General features: G+C 35.0%; 1 protein-coding gene across 1 annotated transcript in view; it reads right to left on the reverse strand.

Annotated features, from left to right (window-relative positions):
* Positions 1-12,639: 12,639 nt before the first annotated feature.
* The window catches only part of Ostn (osteocrin), a 31,805-nt gene continuing 22,514 nt past the window's right edge, over positions 12,640-21,930 (reverse strand). Inside the window, exons 4-5 of the mRNA XM_010624102.2 lie at positions 16,528-16,624; positions 12,640-12,751 (exon numbers count right to left, since the gene is read on the reverse strand). Coding sequence (XP_010622404.1) covers positions 16,540-16,624 — 85 coding nt within the window. The 3' untranslated portion in view covers positions 12,640-12,751; positions 16,528-16,539. The remainder of the gene's footprint in view (positions 12,752-16,527; positions 16,625-21,930) is intronic.

Genomic DNA, 21,930 nt, shown 5'->3' on the forward strand with positions numbered 1-21,930 from the left:
AAGAAAAAGCAGATAATTAAGTATTCACATTATTCTTTTAACTCATTTGATATTATAACAAAATTTTAGCACTTTAAAGATATCCTATTTTTACCTTTCAGTTATCAGAACTTTCAGTTATTATTTTTCACACATAAAACATGCTTAATTCTCCTTCTCATCACTGTGAAGCATGGGACTCGAGACAGAAATGCCCGATGGCCCGCAAAGAATTCTCAGTTTAGTGGTGGAAGCAGACACAGACACATGGCTGTAATGAAAGGGAGAAGGGATTTTTGAGCATGATATATATCAACAACATGCTGTGACAACCCAAAGGAGAGAAAAATTACGTCTGAAAACATACATACTTGCACACACACACATGCACACACACCAGAAGTCCAAACAGTACTTGTGGCATTTGATTAGGCAGGTAAAATGGTCACAAAATAAGAAAGATTCCCAGCAGATAGAAATATGTCAGCCAAGTGCTACACTGGAGAAAGTATGGTATATCATATACATTTAGGAATTAGGAGGGGAATGTGAACCCATAAAAGCAAAGCAAGGCTAAGTATCAAGCTGAGTAGTTTAGACTTTATTCAGGAAAATGTTAAATCAAAATGTTAATAGAAAGTTTGCTTACTGCCCCTGCTGAGTATCATCCTGCAGTGTGTGCACTTGGAACTGATTAGCCTTGCAGCTGGTGCATCTTAAATGCCTTGGAGGAGATAAGAATCAAGACTAGAGATCATTAGAACATCTCTGGAGCCATAAAATTGACATTGAAAATATACTGAAAGACTTTGACTTAAAAAGAAAACCATCACAATTAAAGAAAGCGTTAAAGAGAGTAATCGATGTCTGCCAGCTTTAAACTAATTTAATGACGTCTTTAATTTATAAAAGTGCTGGTTGCAGCAAAATGGAACCGTTCTTCTCCCAATGCAGTGAGACAGTAATGTTATTCCATTATAATTCGCTTCACATTTCAGCTCTTTCCAACTTTAATCTTTTTTACAGGGGGAAAGCCACAATGATCAAAATGCAATATGTATGTCTGTAAAATTAATGTAAGTATTATGAGTTATAATTACTGTAATAATTTTTTTAAAAAATGAAGCAATGTTTGCATTGCTATCAGGAAAACCATTCCTTCATTTTAAATTAGTCAAGCAGAAATTGTTTCCACTTTTACTTGCCTTCGATGTTCCTGTCCTTAGTATTAATAGGATTTGAGGTGAATTAGTCCTGGAATCAGAAAATTACACAATAAATTGTGACAATTCAGCCAGCAGGACTCCAAGTTTGTGCTTTAATGCTTTAGCATCTGTTTGAGTGCATGGTCAAGCATAGAGATGTCTACTTTTAGCTAAAAGGGCTGGTGTGAGATATATTGATTAGCTCCTTCCTGCCATTGATTTTGAAACCACCTGTCACTTCTCCAAGTTGTGAATCACGTTGATAGGATGCATTACATTTTATTAATTTTTTTCTTCATCTAGAAGCTTTGTAATCCAGGTATATTTCCCTTTTAAAGGGAGCTATAGGAAGATCAAAGTCCAGGTTCTAGCAATCTGACAAGATAGAACTTGGAATTTTTTTCATTCCTCCTTGGTGTAGCTTTAATTTCCAATTTCCAATTCATTGTCTGTATGACAGCCATTGCCCATACTGGAAGAATTTGATTTTAATTTTTTTCTTCATCTAGAAGCTTTGTAATCCAGGTATATTTCCCTTTTAAAGGGAGCTATGCTGAATTGTACAGGCACTGAATCATCTGTCTTGACCTGGATTGTGAGTTTATCTGCTAGCACAGATTTTTAACCTGAAGAAGACCTTTTCAATTCCTTTTTGCTTTGAACTTCTAACTTTGTTATCTGTGATGATCCTTTTAGAATCTGTGCGTGGATGACCATATTTTGCCCAAGGTATGTGCACATAACTCTGTCAGGAAAGTGGGTAAATATTCCTTATTTTCTATGTGCTTTTTTTCTGCCATTAATGAAACAAGGTCTTAAGACAATAATAGCTCAATGACCAAACCTACTTAAAATAGTTGCTATTCTGAATTAAATGTAACATGTGATGATTTTCCTGTTAAACAAATTACACCAAATAAATTGTATATAAAATTGTACTAAACTAATTTCAACTACACTTTATTTTTTTCCAATTATGGGGCATTTGTTTTCTGTTTGCACTGTATGACCAGTGATCAGGAATCCTTAAATAGTAACAGACAATAATAATACAGACATATAATCAGCACACATTCCAAAACTATGTCCTGGGGAAAGAGGTAGATTTTTCCTTGCCTCAGATTGTTAGTAAATTCTCTGTGAAAGAGAGCATCTCATAGAAAAATACATCAAAGTGAAAAATGCAAAGATTTGAACATAAAAATTCATGGGGAAATCTCTACAGGACTTGTAGGAAGGCAATGCATTTATTGAATTGACTATAAAATTTCTGTCAAATTCATGGTAGTTAAATCTACAAAAAATCAAATTCTTCCAGTATGGGCAATGGCTGTCATACAGACAATGAATTGGAAATTGGAAATTAAAGCTACACCAAGGGAGATTTCTTTCATTTGAAGAGCAGGAGACTCTGAGTGATAAATATGAATCACATTGCTTGATTTGAGGGTCCTAATTGGATTGGTGATCATCTACTTAAAAAGATTTTCATTTATTCATGTTTTCCTCTCGTTGATGAAACTCTTCACTGACACAGTATTTTCTTTTATTAAATATTTCAAGTAGAAATTGATAGTTTCCACTAGAAATTTCACAAATTCACTACAGTTTTGTGCAGAATTTTCTGGCTTTTTAAATCAAATTCTTCCAATATGGGCAATGGCTATCGTACAGACAATGGATTGGAAATTAAAGCTACACCAAGGGAGATTTCTTTCATTTGAAGAGCAGGAGACTCTCAGTGACGAATATGAATCACACTGTTCTCTAAGAACTCTGAGATTTCTTCTGAAATTTACCAAGTCTAGCTTACAATCAAATGTGACAATATTAAAATGTGGTACCATCAGATAATATTTGAAGTATATTTAAAAATATTTATATTTACAGGATAAAATATTGATTCAAGGACAACCTTAGAATGGTGGAAATGTAGCTCAGCAGTAGAGTGCTTTCCCTTTATTTTGAGTTCCAGGTTTCATTGCTGGCACTAAGAAATAAAAAAAGTAACTTTAAAAATAAATACTTTTATATGATATTTTAAAATTAGAAGTATTATTGGAGATAGAAATGAATTTATGAAATGAAAGCTCATCCTCAAATTATAAAACTTGGAAACTTCACTTTAACATGAACATTTTGGAAAAATTTCCTATTTTATGGAATCACACATAAAATTTGTGTAGTGCGGCAGTTCATTTAATATTCCTTCATGATAATTTCCTCATATCATGAAAAACATAGTAGTTAATTTATAAATAATAGTTCATGTCAGAACTATGATCTATTTTAGAAAACTTTATCATTATTTTTGTTAGAAATAATTATTTTCACATGATACATCTGAATACATTTCAATGTTATGGGCACTGAAAGATATATTAAGGGTTTTACAATAGCGATGGATGGGTGACCTCAAATTATATAAAAAAGAAGTTTACCTTTCCCATAAAATCTTGAATTGAATGAGTGTCCTAAAGTGAATTAAATTTTACTTGCAATGTGTGATTTTCATACTACAAATGTTTCTTGCAGGTGTAGAACTGGGCAACGAATTAGAAGCATTTAACTAGGTAAGGTGTGAAATACTTAAATGCTCAATTTTTTATAACAATTATATAGCAATTTCTTTTTGACACAGTTGCTTTTCTTTTGTTTGTTGTTTTTTGTGCTGGGAATTCAACTCAGGGCCTCAAGCAAGCTGGCCAGGCACTGTACCACTAAGCTACATGCCTAGCATGACAACAGTGTTTAAAAATAACCCCAAAACTATTAATACTGTAAAGTGAAACTTTTATTCCTGCTAGAAAGTGTAAAGTAATTCACTAGGTATAAAAGCAAATTCTACTAAAACAGTACACAGAAAATTAAAACTATGGCTGATGTGATCATAGCATTAGTGTATAGCAATCCGTGTTCTAGTTAGCTCTCTAATTACCTCACTGTGAGATCTTTGCCTGTACTCTCTAGTAAAACACAAAGCTATAGATTGGTGTTTTCTGAAGTCACTGTTACTTTACACAGTATTAATCTTTTCTCCCAAAGCAAAATACCACGCGCTCTCTGCAAACTAAATACGTGATAAGCATGGAATCGCCCCACTTCTAGCAACTGGTTTGGAAAGGGCTGCAGTGCTTTTCTTTTGGTAGGAAGCCCCTTCCATTCCACCTTCTCTACTCCTCCATGTGCTCTGGAGAACATTTGAAAGTCACTGAATGACATATTTACATTACTGCAAATACAATTGGGTACTACTCCATTATTCTTCAAATTGCGTGGTCAACTGGGGGGAAGAATTATCCCCATCTTCTCATGTGAGCAGCAAAGACAGGGAGACATGCAGTGGTCCGGGTTAATGCATCTTTGGTGAACTAGGTCTTCAGAGATTAGGCAATTAGGGAGCTAGTTAAAACCTAAAATGGGTTGAATTCTGGGTGGTGATCTTAGGGTCCCAAAGTACTTCACACCTTCCTGCTAAAAAGGACATCAGGAAATCCAAGCATTCACATAGCTCCCTAGAGCTGCTTGAAAGGGACTGCTCATTATAGGTGACATAAAATCAAGTCCAGCTACTCAGGCTACAGATACAGTCTTCCCATTCATTTTCATCCAGATATGACTTCCTTTGCCAAAACCCGTTTCTTTCTGATATCTGGTAGATTCATGTATCTTTTTCAGCCATATTGTAGATGCAAATTTCATTTTATTATTTCATTTTATTTAATTTCTTTTATTCCTATTCTCTGTCTCTCTTTCTTTCTGTTTCCTTCTATTTTTCTCTCATGCTTTTACTTTTGCTGTGTCCTTCCATGAGAACTGCATGGCTGATATTAAAAATTAATTAATTTAGTGTCATCTTTAATTTTTAACAGCTAAAAGGACAACTTGTGAAAGCAGAGCATGCTGAGATAGTCTGTTATAAGTCATCTATTCCCTCCCCATCTTAACAAACAGTTAATAGCAGTTACTTTGAGGATATTTAGAACATCCCCTAAATTTCGCATGCTTAGTCTGATTCTTTTCCCCTGAGCCCTTAAAGACAGACTAAGCCTTTGTCTCTAAAAGTCACTTTAAAATTTTATTTCACTGCTTGGGATCTGGAAACACTTAACTCATTCAACATTTCAAGACATTTTGGAGCTCTTTTCCCTTTTCCTTTTTCTTGGTACCTGGGATTGAACTTGGGTCCTTGCGCTTGCAAGGCAGGCCACTGAACTGCTGAGCTAAATCCCCTGCCCTCTCTTTTCCTTTTTTTAAAAAAAAGTTTTTTTAAAGATACCAGTTACTTCCTGATCTCCAAAACCCTTCTTATTTTTGGCTCAGTGTATCCAAAAGCAACATAAACATAATGCCAGTTTTCTGTCTTCCAACCTCTTCTTCTAGAAGTTTAAAAGACACATGATCTAAATTGAAAGACGTTTCAGATGTAAGCTGTACCATATTTTTTGCTATTTGACAAGATGGCTCTTTAATTTTCAATCCTATGGTGTCCGTTTCCCTGGCACCATAGTGAAATGATGAGACAGTTGTACTGTTTAAGCACTTCTGAGAGTAGTATATCCCTCTTCAAGTGATACAATATGCTAAGTATATTGGGAGGTGTTTGGCAAACTCCTTTAACAAAATAACCAAAAAAACTTCAGTGCTATAACTTTCTATAAATTTTATTTTGAGTTTACACAAAGCTTGATGTATGCTGGTCATTTTTCTTCTGCCTTATGTGTACACTATGAAGAACACACAGTGTCCGATGTTGCCATAGCAGGATAGCAGGAGTTCAAAGGAGGGAAATATGCTATAACTGCTAGAACTACATGCAGGATCCACATCTCATGTGATGAGGTTGGGGGCATCTGGTAAATGTAGAGAAGAACAAGAAACAGTGCTTTTTCTATCATGGTCATGTTGGACTTATTATGCCATGTACTGTTTCCCAAATCTCCCCAAGAGTGATTTGTGTAGACAATATCAACTTGGACTTTAGGAAAGAAACCCAGATTGGATATAAAAAATTGCTGTTTACCAGCATGTCCACATTTAACATTGTGATGAGACCATCTATGTAGTGACTCCAGATATAGAGGAAATATATCCAGTAACTGATACTCAAACACTCTAAGGTCAGGGACTGGGTAGATAAAAGAATATTAGGAAATGACTGAGTAGAAGGAGGCAGCGAAGATGGAGGCAACAAAGAAAATAACATGCAGAAGTTCAGTAAGAGAAGAGTTTCCTGAAAAGGAGCTCTGGAAAGTTATGTTACATCCCATAGAATGACAACTGAGACATTCCAATTGAATTCGGCAATAAAATATCATTTGTTAGGCATGGTAGCACATATCTGTAGTCCCAGCTACTCAACCCCAGCTACTTGAAAGGCTGATATAGATGTATGATAGGTTCGTGGCCAGTCTGGACAATGGTTCAAGGGCCCGTGGAAGTGCGCCAGGGTCACAACACTTGTCCTGCATGTGTGAGATTCTTGATTCAACACCTAGTACCAGGAAGAAGTAAACAAAAAGGGTCATTAATTGCTTTGACAAGAATTATTTGAAGATTTGCTTTGTTTTGTTTGAGACAGGGTCTCACTAGGTAGTTGAGAATGACCTGGAACTCATTATGTAGCCCAGGCTGGTCTCGAACTCACAGTGATCCTCCTGCCTTAGCTGATGAATACCCAGCTGATGAATTTTTGATTAGCAAGACCATGACTTAAAACTGATGACCTTTTCGAAGAATTTTGTTCTAAAGGGTAGAAAAAATTGGGAGTAGAATGGTTTGAGGGTCGGGGAAACTTTTTTCATTGTTCTGGTTTTAAGTAAGGATATATTGAAACATGTCTCTACACGATAATGACAAAGTAAGTGTTTGTGGTGAAGAGTGTATGAAACAGATGCCCCAGTTAGTCCCTAAAACTTAACCTGCATTTTGTGTAAAGTCACTGCTGGCATAGCTAGATACTGATTACCATAAAAACCAATTATTAAACCGAAATTAGCCCAGAAATCCATCTTAAGAAGGATTTACATTTACTGTGGAATGTTATAATTTTCTTGAATCATTTCATATAGAGGACAGTTGATAAGTGCCTACAACAAACATAGCTGCCTAACCCCTAGAATCATGCTAAAAACAGGGAATGCAAGAGAGACTAGACAGGCATCAAGAGACCCCAGGACACTGGCTAGAGTTCTACTTCATGACAATGGTCAATGACACATGGGCACCAGGGAGCTGGCTCCTCTGGCAGCACCGTTCACTGCAGCTCCTTTCAACTGGGTCCAAAAGACCCTCTAAACTATGTTCCATTGCATACTTTATTGAGTTGCTTGTGTGGTACGAGTCTTGGCCAAGCGTAGGTTTATATTTTTCTGTCAGACAGACATATTCAAAGATATCCGAAAGGACAGACGGGGCAGTGATGACAACTTTCCACAGCATACTATAAAAAGAAGACGAGAGTAGTGGGCCAAGGTCCTCAGTTCCATGTCTGAAAATAGACTTCTGCTTTCGCAGGGTCTGAATGTGGTTTTCCTTAAGAAAAGCTGTGGCTCTCTGGCAGAAACGAGAAGTAGAGGCCAAGTGCTGTCATAATATTTTGTGCTTGTGTGGTGATAAGTACAAGGGTCCAAGTTTGGAAAGTGGATCTAGCTGGCAGCAGAAAGCTGGGCAAGCGGATTGACTTTTATCATTTATTTTAACCAGTGGCTGAATTATTTTATGAGGGTTTTGAAATCTCTTTCATTGTGCACCCTGTTAACTAACACTGAATCAAAGACTCATCTCCAAAGGTTTTAGTTTTATAAGCCATTTAGACAAAAGGAAATGAGAGACCATTTATAATAAGTTAGATGAAGCTATTGTCAGGCGATTGGGAAAGGCCTGCAGAAGATTTACAAGGATTCATTTATGCAGTTGGAGATTAAAGAGGCACGAAATTTGGTTTGTGTGCAATATCCTTTCACGGTCAGAGTATGGAAACTTAATGCCGTAAAGAGTGAATCTACTTAAATTTATTTGGTGGCTGGCAAAGTGATATTTAAACTCTTTTCCTTCCTCTTTCCTCAATAAATAGGAGCACAGTTAGCCCTTTTACTTATGTGACTTCCGTTTTGTGTGACAGAGCTGTGAGTCCTCTAGGCTGGTCTACTGTGTGTGGGACCCACTGTACAATGGGACACCTTGTGACGGTGACCTCCTCGAATTAGCCCCACTCATTCTGGTAGTCACTGGCTACAAGTCACTGTGGATCACGTGACACGATGGAGACGCTGAACGTTTTATTGCTTTACCTTTAATCAATTTAAATATTCATATAAAAGTAGTAGCTACCGTATTGAACACACGTTTTTATAAAACGCTCTTCAGTAGATGGTTTCATTCAAGCATAAGATTTCATAAAATACCTTTCTAATAAAGACTTTCTTTGGTTTTTTCCTCTAGCTTGCTTTTGGAAATACTGTGTCTAAAGCCTTTTCTTTGCATGCATTATGATAAGAACACTATGAAAAGATATCTATATATATTCTATTACTTAAAGAGTACAGATCTTTTAAGCACAAGGAAGTGGGGCCCTGCATACTATATTCTCTCTTTACAAATTTGTTAGAAAATGTGTTTTGATAACTTTAATGTTGAATAATGTTTAATGTGAATAATGGCTGATCAATTGCACTGTTGAGTGACGTGAGACTGTCAAAATGAATTTTGAGCTGAAGTTCAGAGTGCTGCTATCTGCTGTATTGCGTTCCATAAATTCATTGCCCATATACAGTTTTGTCTTGTGATGGCTATGTTGCTTAGCTATCGATTAAAATATTTTTAAAAAGCACCTTGGAAACTTACAATAAATTCTATTGTCTCAATTGGCGTGAAAACGACGTATGATTGTTCTTTCTCTTTTTCCTGATTGTGCTGGCTACCCTCTTCTTTGCTCAGTTAATTTGGACAGTTATCATTTAGATAAACAGGACAAAATGAATATATTACTAACAAGTAGAAATATATCATTTGTTGGACTGTAGGACCAAGTAACTTCGGGTGTCTCAGAAATAAAAAAAATGATAGGAAAATTTCCACGCAGAATTTGCCTTTAGGTATCTCATTTTTTTTTGTTTTGTACCTGGGATTGAACTTGGGACCTTGTGTTTGCAATGCACGAAGTGCAACCACTGAGCTAAAACCCCAGCCCTGGGTATCGCAGTTCTGATGACTTCTCCACAGCATCAGAACCACCTCAGGCTCTCAGCGTGCCTGTAAGAGGCTAACCAAGTGTGCCAAACACCAACAGCACATTGGCTTTCTCTTGCTGGGTTTTTGTTCCACTGCTCTTGCTTACATCTGAAAAGCTTAATCAACCCAAGGCTGGGAGTTTAACCTTAATTCCACCCGCCACAGACATATTGTCAAAGCAACTTCACGGCGAGTGAGTAACAGTGACTTCACAAGTGTGTGATGGCCGAAGAGATGAACAAACAGGCATGCTTTTACTTCACAGGATGGGGAAGAAATGCTTATCTGTATAGAATTAAATGTGTAGTGTTTTAAAGATAAACTATCTCATAAGATAGAATGGACAATTTTGCTTTAACAAAAAAAAAAACTACCATAAAATAGACCATCTGGAGCACCTGCAGAGAGCATGTAGTTGTTACTCCAGTGTACACTAGTAAAAGTTGCACAGTCATGCCTGGAGATGTTCCTCTTTATGTACAACAGTTGTGCACACGAATGAAATATTGCCAGAAAGAAAGGTGAGAAATGGCTGCTTTCATCTTCTCAAGTTTATTAACTCTGGAAGGGCTGAGCAGTATTCACGCATACTATACCTTTAGATATAAAGCAAAATGCTATTGAAAAGCTGTTGGTCTTCTTTTTGGAAGATTTTGCTTTTTAAACAACGTACTTCAGGAAATTTAGTTCTCTAGAAGTATGTGTAGCTTAAAGGTTCAATTTGACAGAGTTTGTATAGTGTAAATTTTAAAACAATGTAGCCAGGACTTGATGCTCGCTCCAAAAAGTTGGCTATATAATTGACAGTGGAACTCAGAAATCCGTATTCATTTTCTCCATGTAGCTCCACACAGGAACACCAAGAAAAAAGGATAACATGTCATTTTGAAACATAACAAAGTCCTTCAAGTTGGGACTATTTAAATGAAATATAGTTAGATGTAGAGATATGCAATGCATTGAACTAATAAATGAGATGAGTCGTCACATTTTTAACAAAAATGATGTCTTCATTTACAATTCAAGACCCCACTTAATTAAAAAGACCCCACTTAAGCTAGTATATTGTTGACTCATTTTCTATTCTGTATAAAGTGGTTGCAAAAATTAAAACATGAAATGAAACAGTTATAAGTGGAGAAATATCTTTTCTCCTTTGTGAACTTCTTGTGTGTATACACATTAGAATGGAACAAAAATCAAAACACTGCTATCTCTTAGTTTGGTTAAAATGGATATCATAGTCTTATTTTAAATAAAAAAGAATATAGAAAATCAACCTGTTATGTACAACTTCAAATCTTTACCATGAAAAAATGTTTAGGCTGAAGTGAGGTTTGGCAGCTTTGGTTGGATTAGAAACACCTGGTTGGATTAGAAGTTTACAAATACTCAACCAGGAGAGAAGGCAAAGAAATAGCACCTGAGAAATATGAAACTGTTTGGTAGTTCATCAAAAGTCTGGAAGAAGGTGAACAAGAAAGATTGCTACTTCTAAAATGATTTGTTCAAGCTGTGAGTTCTGCCAGTATTCATCCAGGGAAGGTTGCTAGCTTTGTGATACAAGTTTTTGAAGAATATGATTATTTATTTTTTTCCAAAATCTCTTTATTATACTCTTCTACTATAATTAAAATATACACTCATTTACTGTTTTATTTCCTAAACTTAAATCAGAAGAGTTCTAGCAGTTTGAAATTTTTCAGAGAAACTAAGCAATTACATATTAAAATAACTGTGTGTACCAAATACTCATGTTCATTTATTTCACCTTTTAAGATCTTTCAAACTGGATTTTTAAAAGACAATTTGGACAACTGAATGACTAATCTTCTATAGAAGCAAATTATTTAGTTAAATTACTTTCTGATATATTTTTGTCACTATGATGGCTGAGTTTATTCTTCGAGTTGTACATTAGTTAATCTTTACTTCAGATTGTTAAATCCTCTTTTCTCTTCTTTTAATATGAAGACATCTTCATGTAACATTCTTTTTGTGTTAAAATAAACCTTTCCTTTTCTAGACAAAACTTTTTCCCTTCCCACATCAGTTTTGTTTGGCAGTGATTGCTTGTGTTGAGAGAAAAGCATTCCAGGGGCTCCATGAGCTTCTGCTAAATCACTAATGCTGCATCTGTGCCGCATGTCCTAAGTTATTGTGTGTGTGTGTGTGTGTGTGTGTTTTGAATGCAATTCTGATGCACCAAGGGCTTATGTGTCTAGACTAAACTAAAATCATTTATTGCTGACAACTGAACTTTCTAGACTATTAAGCTTATGTTTTGATACTTTAATTCAAGGCTTCTTATTTAAAACAAATCACATGCAAATACCTAATCCTCTTCAATGCTTTATGAAGTACAGTATATGAAACATTAAATAATTTACTAGAAGAGCTAGCAACTTCAAAAAGATTGCATTTTAATTTAAATGGACTGATTTAATTTAAATGGAACTTGTTAAAATGATGTGTATTTTTCTTGCTCCAGACTGCTCTAGGGTTTTGTTTGCTATTTCAGGATTCTTTAACTTCTCCTCTACTTTTTTTTTTCTTGGTTCTGGGGATTGAGCTCGGGTCCTTGCACTTGTGAGATAGGCAGCATAACCCTGGCCCTACTCCTCTACTTTCATCTGCTACTTCTGCATGAGGCTGATCCCTTCGCAATGAAACATTGCTGCTCTTAATTAACTATTAGTTAAAATTCAGAGAAATTTCAGGGGATAAGAGGTCTTGAAGTTTAACAAACAAGTAATATCCTTCACTTCCTTCATTTTAACTCACTGAAACTTCCCAGATCACTGGAATCATGTTTTATTGGGTTAAACTTCAGGGAAACTTGAATATAACAAGAAAAACCCAGTTTCATTATTGGAAACCAACAGGTTTGTAGACAAAGGAAGAAGTAAAAGCACTCAAGAGAAAGCACACAGTACTGGCATTCCTTATTCCCAAATAATAAACAAATAGGTTGTAGCTATTTTTACAGAATCAAATCTTTCATTATTACTCTTTAACTGTAAATAAAAAAGAATGGTGAATACAGAGAGAAGGCACTTTAGTATATATTCTGACTGTTATTTTTAAAAGTGTGATTTAAGGGGTGGGTGATCATTTCTGAAGAGTTAAATATCTATTTTAAAAATGCATATCCATCAAAATAATCAGACAATTGAATAAAACCTAAACAATACTATGCTGTGATGGACTAAAGTTCAAGCTTTGGAAGGATTTGCAGAAATCAGTAAATTGAAAGTTTAATCATTTAAAGACTACGAAGGACTTCACTGAAGCATCTTGTATTTTCTGGGAGATTTCACATGAAGAATCTGCATCTGCAAAAATGAAAGCTGAAGTTGTTAAAGCTCACTGGAACTCTGCAGATGAGGAAACATACACTTGCTTTAATAAAGAAGAGCTAAACCTCTAATTACACGGTTTCATTATAGCTTTCATTTACATGGCATGTCTTTATTTTGAAGCTACTAAAACAACCTTATAATTTCAGATTTAAAGGCATCAAAACAAGCATTTTAAATGTATAATCCAGGTATTTTGCTCAAATTTCAATAAAATTATAAAATGTCTCTGGTCCGATTCTTTTCTTCAGAGAGCTACTATTTTTTTGTTTGTTTTTAACCTTGATTCAAAAGATATTGCAATAGCAAGTGATATAACATTCTGTTTATTATTAAAGTAGCATACTGACAATGGTATATTTTGCTCATTTACACATAATATTCCTGCTATATTGAGAGCTATATTAATTTATTTGAATAATGGCATATCAATAGTTCTCTTAGATAAAAATTGCTAGTATAAAAAATCAACACACATCTCACATTATTAAGAAAACTGTCATAATACCTGTGGTTTTACATGGCAGGATAACCAATCATCATATATCTAATTTGCCCAGGTAGGCACCCTGATGCCAATGGCAGAGATAGAAAACTTACTAATTGCACCAAGAGACGCTCTGATAACTTAGACCACAATGCCACTTTGAATTTCAGTAGTTTAAAGTCCACTAAAAACTCAAAATTTGGCCCAATATAGTAAAGATTTGTATTGCATCCCAATGTTTATAGCAGCACAACTTGTAGGAGCTAAATCTTGGGAGCAGCCTGTATGCCCATCAACAGACAAATGGATACAGAAAGTATGTTATTTATACATAGTGGAATACTACTCGGCTATAAAGAAGAATACATTCAAGACATTTGTAGGAAAAGGATGCACCTAGAATATATAATGGTAAGTGAAAGAAATCAGACATACAAACTCAAATAGCCTATGGTAGCACTCATTTGAGTATGATGGAGAGGAGAAAATAAGGGAGAAGGTCTCTTGCCAATGGGAAGGGTTTCAGGAGATCAAGGAGGGGGAGAAAGGGAGAGAGGAAGAGGAAGTAAGATGAATGTAGATATGCCATGTGCAGGAACTGATAATCTCAATGAATTTAAACATTATGCCATAAACATAAACTAAGAATCATAATCACAATAGGAATATAAAGGAAGAAAGGGAATTCAGAGGTGGAGGAATGGTACGAAGGGGAAAGGGATTAAGAAAATAAGCTGTAGTATGTAAACACACTGATCTCCCAAGATGAATATAAACTTCATGTCCTGTGATCACGTATTAATAAAATTTTTGAAAAAAGATCTGTGAAAATATCAGACTGTTTCTTTCCAAAACATGTATCAGAGAAGACATTGGCATCTGGTTGAAAACAGGGTAATGCACAGCTGCTGTATGTAGAGTTGACCTCAGACCAAGCAAAACTTCCACGATTAGGTGTCAGTTTCAATTTTAGTAGGAAGCCGTAAAGTAGAAGCCAGAAGGTGAAAACCCACAACTAAACCTGCTTAACAAGAGAATTCTTCAACACCCACAGAAGTGAAACAAGGATTTTCGAAACACTGTTTCTTTATTTTTTAGAAATGTCAACCAGTGAAGTTACCATCCAGCCATGACAATTTAGCCCCAAGCATCCTTGATGGGCCATGAACAGAGGAGTGAGCTACAAGGCCAACCATCTGGGTATTACAGCTGGCTGTGGGCAAGAGGGTATAAAATTTTGGGTAAATCAATTTCCTCTTACAGCCCCTATTTGCTGAGTTATTTTATAAACTAGGATTGGGTGAAATAAGACTTTAAGTCCTTGAACCTATCTACTTAGCAGAGTGAGTATATGAGCATTTTCTTGTAATTGTTAAATTTTAGCTAGTAAATGATACACATATTACATCCCCTGTCTGACTCAGGTGATACAGTGACAGAGGAAATGAATATATCAAAAATAACCTTGAAATCTGAATGAAAATTATAAATATATTCGTATTTCATGGGTTTTGTCCTTCAAGTAAAAACATGAAATTTTCACATGAGGAAGTGAAATTAATGCCTGTAAAATCTTGTGATAATTGTGGGAAGTAATAAATAGAAATGTAAGGGTTGAGCACGTAAACCCATAGTGATTGAAAGAAGAGAAAGAGAAAATATATGATGTTAAGTTATTTTGTAAATCTATTCTTTTGTGATATTGCTCTTAAGACTTTATGGTAGCAAACCTTCTTAAGATTTAATAACGATGGTAGTCATTGTCAAGATGCTCAAAAGTCTCTAAAAAAAAAAGACACAATGTATGGACTTGGACTTGACCCAACAAAATTTAGGAAACTACCTCAGCTTTCTTCATAATTTAGTGACTGCTCAGAGTTTCTGTGGTGTCAGACTTCATTTGAATATTTGCATGAAACTTAGTTTCCTTAATAGTTTGGTAATACTCGCTTCGGTTGAAATCCAAAGCATTAAAATGAGTGATAATCAAAAGTAGCAAAAATACATGTAGAAAACAACCAACTTAATTATTTGAATCTCGGTGTCACAATGTTAACACAGAAACTGGAGGACAGCAAGTTGATATTTGTTTTTTCATAGTAATTAGTAAGCTTCTCCTTACTCAAGTAGAGTGTGACTATTATTAGCAAGCCCAAGGAATGACCACATGTGGTACATCTCTAGGTGTGAAGAAAAACATTTCAATCTGTATTCTGCAGATGGTGCTCGCCGGTGTTCAGTAGTTTGCTCCTGGGTTTGCAGGCACTCAGTCACTGCAAAACATCACGAATGCACAGATCCCTGTATAACAACATTTTCTTCATCAAATAATTCTGAAAAAAATATGGATCCTTTCTTGCGGCTTTAAAATCTTTGAGCAGAAGGGAAAACGGAGTGATCTAAATTATGAGAGGATCAGAGCTCAGGTGGTGATTTGGGGTTTCCCTCTCAATGGTCTGAGGGTCACTGGGGGAGAAGCAGAGGATGGCGTTGCTTCTTTTCTAGCCTGAAATGTGGAAAGCAGTTCCAGGTCTCTTCAATGTTTGGGAGGAAGGGGTTGCCTTCTGTGAGTCCACCCACTGACAGAAAACATCTCACCTGGATTTCAGGCAAGAAACTTGAAAACATATAATATTCGTGATTAAATAAAGGGTTTGACATATATAACCCAGGAGTTACACTTTCTGGATTTTAATTCTATTGCATAACCTTCTGTCTAAACAAAATAATGAATGAATGAGTGACAAAACCAGGATTTGGATGAGGTTCTTGATTTTTGTCTAATATTCTTACTGCTACACCATTTTCTCTCTAAAGTTCCATATTATCATAAATCCATGATATATTTGCTGATAGAAAACTGATGCATATGACTAGAATGTGTATTCTTTATAACAAACGGATTTTAATTTATTTATATGTATTTTGGAAGGTAATTTATTTGTTAATTAGAATTTTAATGCTTAAAAAAAAGAATTTCAACCCTTATTTCCATGTTATCATTTATAACTACACAGAGGATTGTGAAAATAGCCCAAGCATCTATTTTCTTAGCTTGAAGTAGATGTAGGGCATTTGTTTGCTTTCTAAAAATCTCTTAAATTATTTATCATCAATAATTGAAGGCAGAAGTATTTGCAAAAATGCATTTATGAGCTAAGAAATCAAAAGGATGATTTTTCAGCCAGGAAGGATAAATGAGTCTGTTATGGAAATGTTTAATCAAATACCTGCATACATCGATGTTTCTTGAAATTTTACTCACAATTGGAATCAGTTAACCTCTGGAATTTGAAAGCCGGTTTCTACCAATTCGATCCACAGGGATACCAAATCGCCTTTTTGAATGATGTACTGCCTTCCTGAAACAAATCAAGGAGGATAAACTTAAGCTAAAATTGAATTTATTCATCCTCACTTTTTTCCTTTATTACATGAGATCTGGGTCTTCGGGAGGTGGAATAAAAATAACAGTTTTCATTTACAAGCTATCATCCTAACAGTCTGGACATCTGTTGAAGTTAGCATGACCCCTGCTATTTCATATACAAGAAAATTGAAGTTCAAAAAATCTAATTTGTGCAAATTCAAATAGACCAGGTGAAAAAGTAGGTTTTATCAGTGTACTAATCTGCCAACTGAGTGTTTTCATTTTCTTTTCACCCCTTTTGATTTTTGTTGTTGTTGTTATTTTGTTTTGGTTTTGAGATAGGATCTCGCTATGTAATTCAGGCTAGACTTAAACTCACTACTGAGCCAATGCTGGCCTGGAACTGGCAGCAATCCTCTTGCCTGAGCCTCCCCAGTGCTTGAATTACAGATTTGTAATCTGTACCATGCCCGGCTTCTCCTTTAGATTGTATTCCTTTGTTAACTGTGGAAAATTGGATTGGAGTGGTGTTTTTCCCCAAACTGTGCCTTCTGGCAAAGGATGATGGGAGAAAAGGAAGAGGTACAGGTGCTAAGACTGAGCATGTCCTACATCTCTGAGTGTCACTTGCAGTTCACCCAGGAAGCCTTGTATGGGCTGGTCTGTGCTCATTTATATCTTCTCTGTGCTAAATATTGTTTTTAAAAAAATTAAGCAGGTTCATTATTAAACCGAAATATGAAGGAAATCCACACCAAAAAAAATATGCAAGAAGCCTACCTTCCAGTTTACATTTTTATCTATTGGCTCTTTAAACGTAAAAAAAATAAATATTATTATTTGACTTGGTATTATCATCACATAGTACTTTCAAATCAAAATGCAGAAGACGTCTTAGAGTGTAAAGTGAGTAGCTTTCATGGTCTGTCTTTGGAGTGAAGAGGAATTTGATTCTGTGTTGATGACAGACATAGGTGGGATAAGGTAAGAAGGAAGTGAAAGTGACTTTTCTCGCACCATCAGGTAATTGACTTCCGGACATGTTGTTTTTCATTGGCTCACCCATGCAAAAAGGAAATAGTACAGGTAAACAAATGACAGGGATATACAGATTATAAGTGGTATAATCTCCCAGAGCCAGAAACACAAAATTATCAGTAATCAAGCAAGTTCAGGAGAGGAAAGAATGTTGACAGTTACTCTGTTTAAGTTTTTGCAAATGAATGGTAATGATGCAGTTCCTCGTTTAAAAATCTTGGTGATGAGAAGTGATTACCTTACAACTTAATTTTCAACAGCTTAGAGCTAAAATAAAAACTTCCTTCAGAGTACTTTCAATAGCTCCTTTAGTTCCTTAATTAGAAAACTAATTATTTGCATCATACTGGCAATAGCCACTAAACAATTTAAACACTAAAAATGAATCAAAATCTTAGTGTTTTTGAGAATTTTTATACTATCATTTAATAATTTTTCTTATTATGCTGTAATTTACCAGGTAACTACTAGCTCTGTATGAAATTCTTATTGTGGCTGTCCTTGTACAGAAGAATCAGAAATAGTTTTTGCTTCAATAATCCATTAATTATTCTTAGGAGTAATAGGATGTAAAGCAAATAGTACAAAAAAAAAAACTCTCACTTTTACTGAGGCCAATTTTTTCCCTACACGATGCTCCTGATACTATGATTAAATAAGTAATTTATCGTAAGGCTCTGAAAATTATGGAAAGAACAGATACTAGTTAGATTTTCATTACTGTACTTTGCACATAAAAGTCTATAAACTATGCTTGTTTAAAATAATTAAATGAGGGGAATTAATATATACTTGGTTTCTTCTCTGTGCCAGGGGCGGCACACAATACTGTGTATTCTGACAGGGCGCTTTTTCTATAAGATTTAACAAGAGTGTCACGTTAATTTCTCCATCCTGCTGATTTATATCCATCTTAATTTTTAGCCTGGCTTTTAGTTTTATTGTTTGGTTGAGTATATGCATGAGTTTATAAGAATTTATTTTTTATACAGCAATTTGATCAGTTAATTAGATAAGGAAGAATGTAGGAGAAAAATATTTATTGCTCAATCTTACCTCATCCACACCCCTGCCTTCTTTCAGATTTATGGAAAAACACACCCTCTCAAGTGTCAACTGTTATCTGCACTTTTGGACTTTCTGATACAAAGTGGTGACACAATTTTCAATTTGTTAATCAAACGGGAAACTACATAGCCGTCACTTTTTGTAGCAATTGTAAATAATGGCTGTTTAGAAAGGAAAAGCTCTCTCCATTACATTTTAAGTTATCTTTAATCCACATAAGTGAATTTGTAGTCATCAATTACACACATATTTTCCTTGTGATAATTAGAATATGGCTTCCCTCAGATGTCCACCTTATAATCCCAGAACGTGTAAATAAATTTTTGCAGAAATAATTAAGATTTAAGACCTTCAGATGAAAAGGTTGTCTTGTACTGAGCGGTCCCAATCTAGCCGCTGAAGTCTTTAAAAGCAGGTGATGCTGAAACAGAGCAGGTCAGACAAGAACAGCAACCAATAAGGACTTCACCCACCACAGCTATCTTTGAAGATGAAGAAAAAAGTCTAGACTTAAGGAATACTGTGGTCCCCAGAAGTTCTTGAAATAAATAGGGACCTCAGTCCTGCAAAGATAAGGGAGTGAATTCTACAAACAAGTTGAATAAGCAGAAAAATTCTCTCCGAGAGTCTCCAGAAAAGCTCATAACTCGCTGACTCTTTAACTTCCTCTGTGTCCATTTAGGGCTTCTAAGTGCAGAGTGTTGACATGTAGAAAACGTTAAACTGATGTGATTTTTTTGCCCTTGTACCTTCTCATCCCTCTGTTGACCCTTCCACCATTTTACCTCCAGGAAACGGGTCAGATGAACCAGCTCAAGACGGAGGGGCGTGCTCAGCGGCAGTCTCAGACAAAAAGAAAGAGGAACTGAAAAACCAGCCCCTTTCAGGTGTTTACAGGACTGTGAAAAGGGGAAGGAACTAGCTGCTGGGAGAAAGAGCCACTTGACATGGGCATGGGTTTCCCAAAGAGTTGATGTCATAAAAAACATCCCTTTACTTTCTAAAAGAGAAGTGTGATGTTTTCATAAACCACTCACATTAAAATAGAATATTTACTCATTCGTATTATCAATTTAGGTTTTAAAAAATGAAGTTAAAAGAAAAGAAGGTAACATTTTGTTTTCTTGCTTTAAGATAGTTTATCTTTCCTTGCTCAAAGAAATGAGTAGCCGCCGATACCATTGAAAATAAAATAAACATTTCTCCTTTTTCCCTTGCTTCCTTCCTTTCCTCCTCCCTCCTTGCTTCCTTTCCTTCCTTTCACTTCTTTTTTGTTTTTCTTTCTCTTTCCCTTTCCCTCCCTTTTACTTCCATCCTCCCTTCTTTTTTTCTCCACTCATTTTTCCTTCTCTTCTTTCTTCCAGATATGACCCCAAGATTATTAGAGTCAAGAAATGAGGGCATGGGCTCATTTGATTCTTTTACTTACTGCTAGTGTGATCTTCTACAAGTCTGCTATTCTAAGGTTCTTTTTTTTTTTTTTGGACCAGGGATCGAACTTGGGTCCTTGTGCTTGCGAGGCAGGCAGCAGAACCACTGAGCTAAATCCCCAGCCTTTAAGGTTCTTTTCTTTTCTGACAAAAATTCAACATATTTGCTTTCTCTGTCTTCCAAAGTTGTTCATTCATTTATCACACTTATTTGTTAAAAAGACTTAATTGTATTTGTATAAACTATATTTGTTCTATACAACTGGCAATATAGTAGCAAATAACACACATTTTACCTTTAGAATGTACATTTTACATTGAAAATATCTAAGGAGATAATACATAAAAACATTTTATACATTTTAACAGATACTATTCTACCAGTTTAGTCCACTGGTTTTCATATTATACGTAGCCCAGTTTGTCCACAAAGAAAAATTTTATAAAAGTGCAATATCTAATTAGTCAAGCAAATTGTGTCAGCAGAAGAGTGCCTCCACTCTCTATAAAATGGCTCCTGAAAGAACTCCCAGAAACAGTTTTCTTTAGAAGAGGGGAAAAGGCCAAGTGGATAACGCCTTGTCTGCACATGGTTTTATTATAGGAGAAGACACATAGTTACTTTAACTTATTCTATTAAATTTGAGGTCGGATGAGAATGCTCTCAGGTATCTAGAAATTGTACTTCAATTTAAAACAATAAAACAAATTTATGTATATAATAAATATTATATATATATTCCACTCAGCATTTAAAACTATAAAAAATATAACATAAAAATAAAAACAATTCTTTTCCAAAAGTACATAGACAATAATTATGATAGTTCAGCAAGCTAGAAAATTTCTACGTATTCAACATTCAGAAGTTAGATGGCAACCTAATGCTGTAGTTAATATTTTTACTGATATGAAATATATATAAAAGTATGATACTCTGTGACACTTGGACTGACAGAAATCCAAAATATGTAAAACAACAAATGATAGAGAAATAGTCTTAAAACCAAAGGGAAAGCTATATTTTTTTGAATATCTAGTCCCTCTTGTGACAAAATGATGGTATGACATGGCTTAAGTGAATTCAAAGCAATTCACCATTTTCATTTAAAATATCATGTTTAAGTAAATAGAATTTTTATCAAACTGATATAAAGAGTTTATTTCAGGTACAACTTTCATATTCACTCTAAAATATAGACTTTCTGTGTCAAATAGGATGTAAAAGTGTTTATATCCTTGAATAATCCTACTTGAATATGCTCAAGAGGTAGTTAGAAAACTATATTTGGAGGTATTTAGGATTGCTTAACGCATGAGCTCATATATTTTTTATGCAGTTAAAAGAAAATGAGAAGAGACACCCCTATTTATAACACCAGCATAAAAAGTTGAATATTATCGCACTTTGTGTGTATGCGTGTGGTAACATCCTGCCAGACTTCATACCTCTCGTAACTCTGTTCCAGAGGTCATTATAGTTTGAAGCTTTGTTTATTTCTTGTGCTTCTCCTTGCAATCTAAACATTTTCTTAAAAAATCTCTTATACAGTTTAGACAGTTCTAGAACAGTATCTGCAATGAATCTTTTAGTACAGACCAAATATACAGCATAATACTAGTGCTAAATTTAATAAGGAACTGTATTTATTATGTACATATTGTTAGTAGTGCTAATATATTACTATTGATAGCTATGTTGTTAAGTATGTCTCTATAATAAATCTCATACTTGAAATTTGCTAGAAGAATAGATCTCAGG

This window comes from Fukomys damarensis, unplaced genomic scaffold (genome assembly GCF_012274545.1).
Source record: "Fukomys damarensis isolate Sample0158 unplaced genomic scaffold, DMR_v1.0_HiC HiC_scaffold_12, whole genome shotgun sequence".
In the NCBI taxonomy this organism is placed as follows: Eukaryota; Metazoa; Chordata; class Mammalia; order Rodentia; family Bathyergidae; genus Fukomys; species Fukomys damarensis.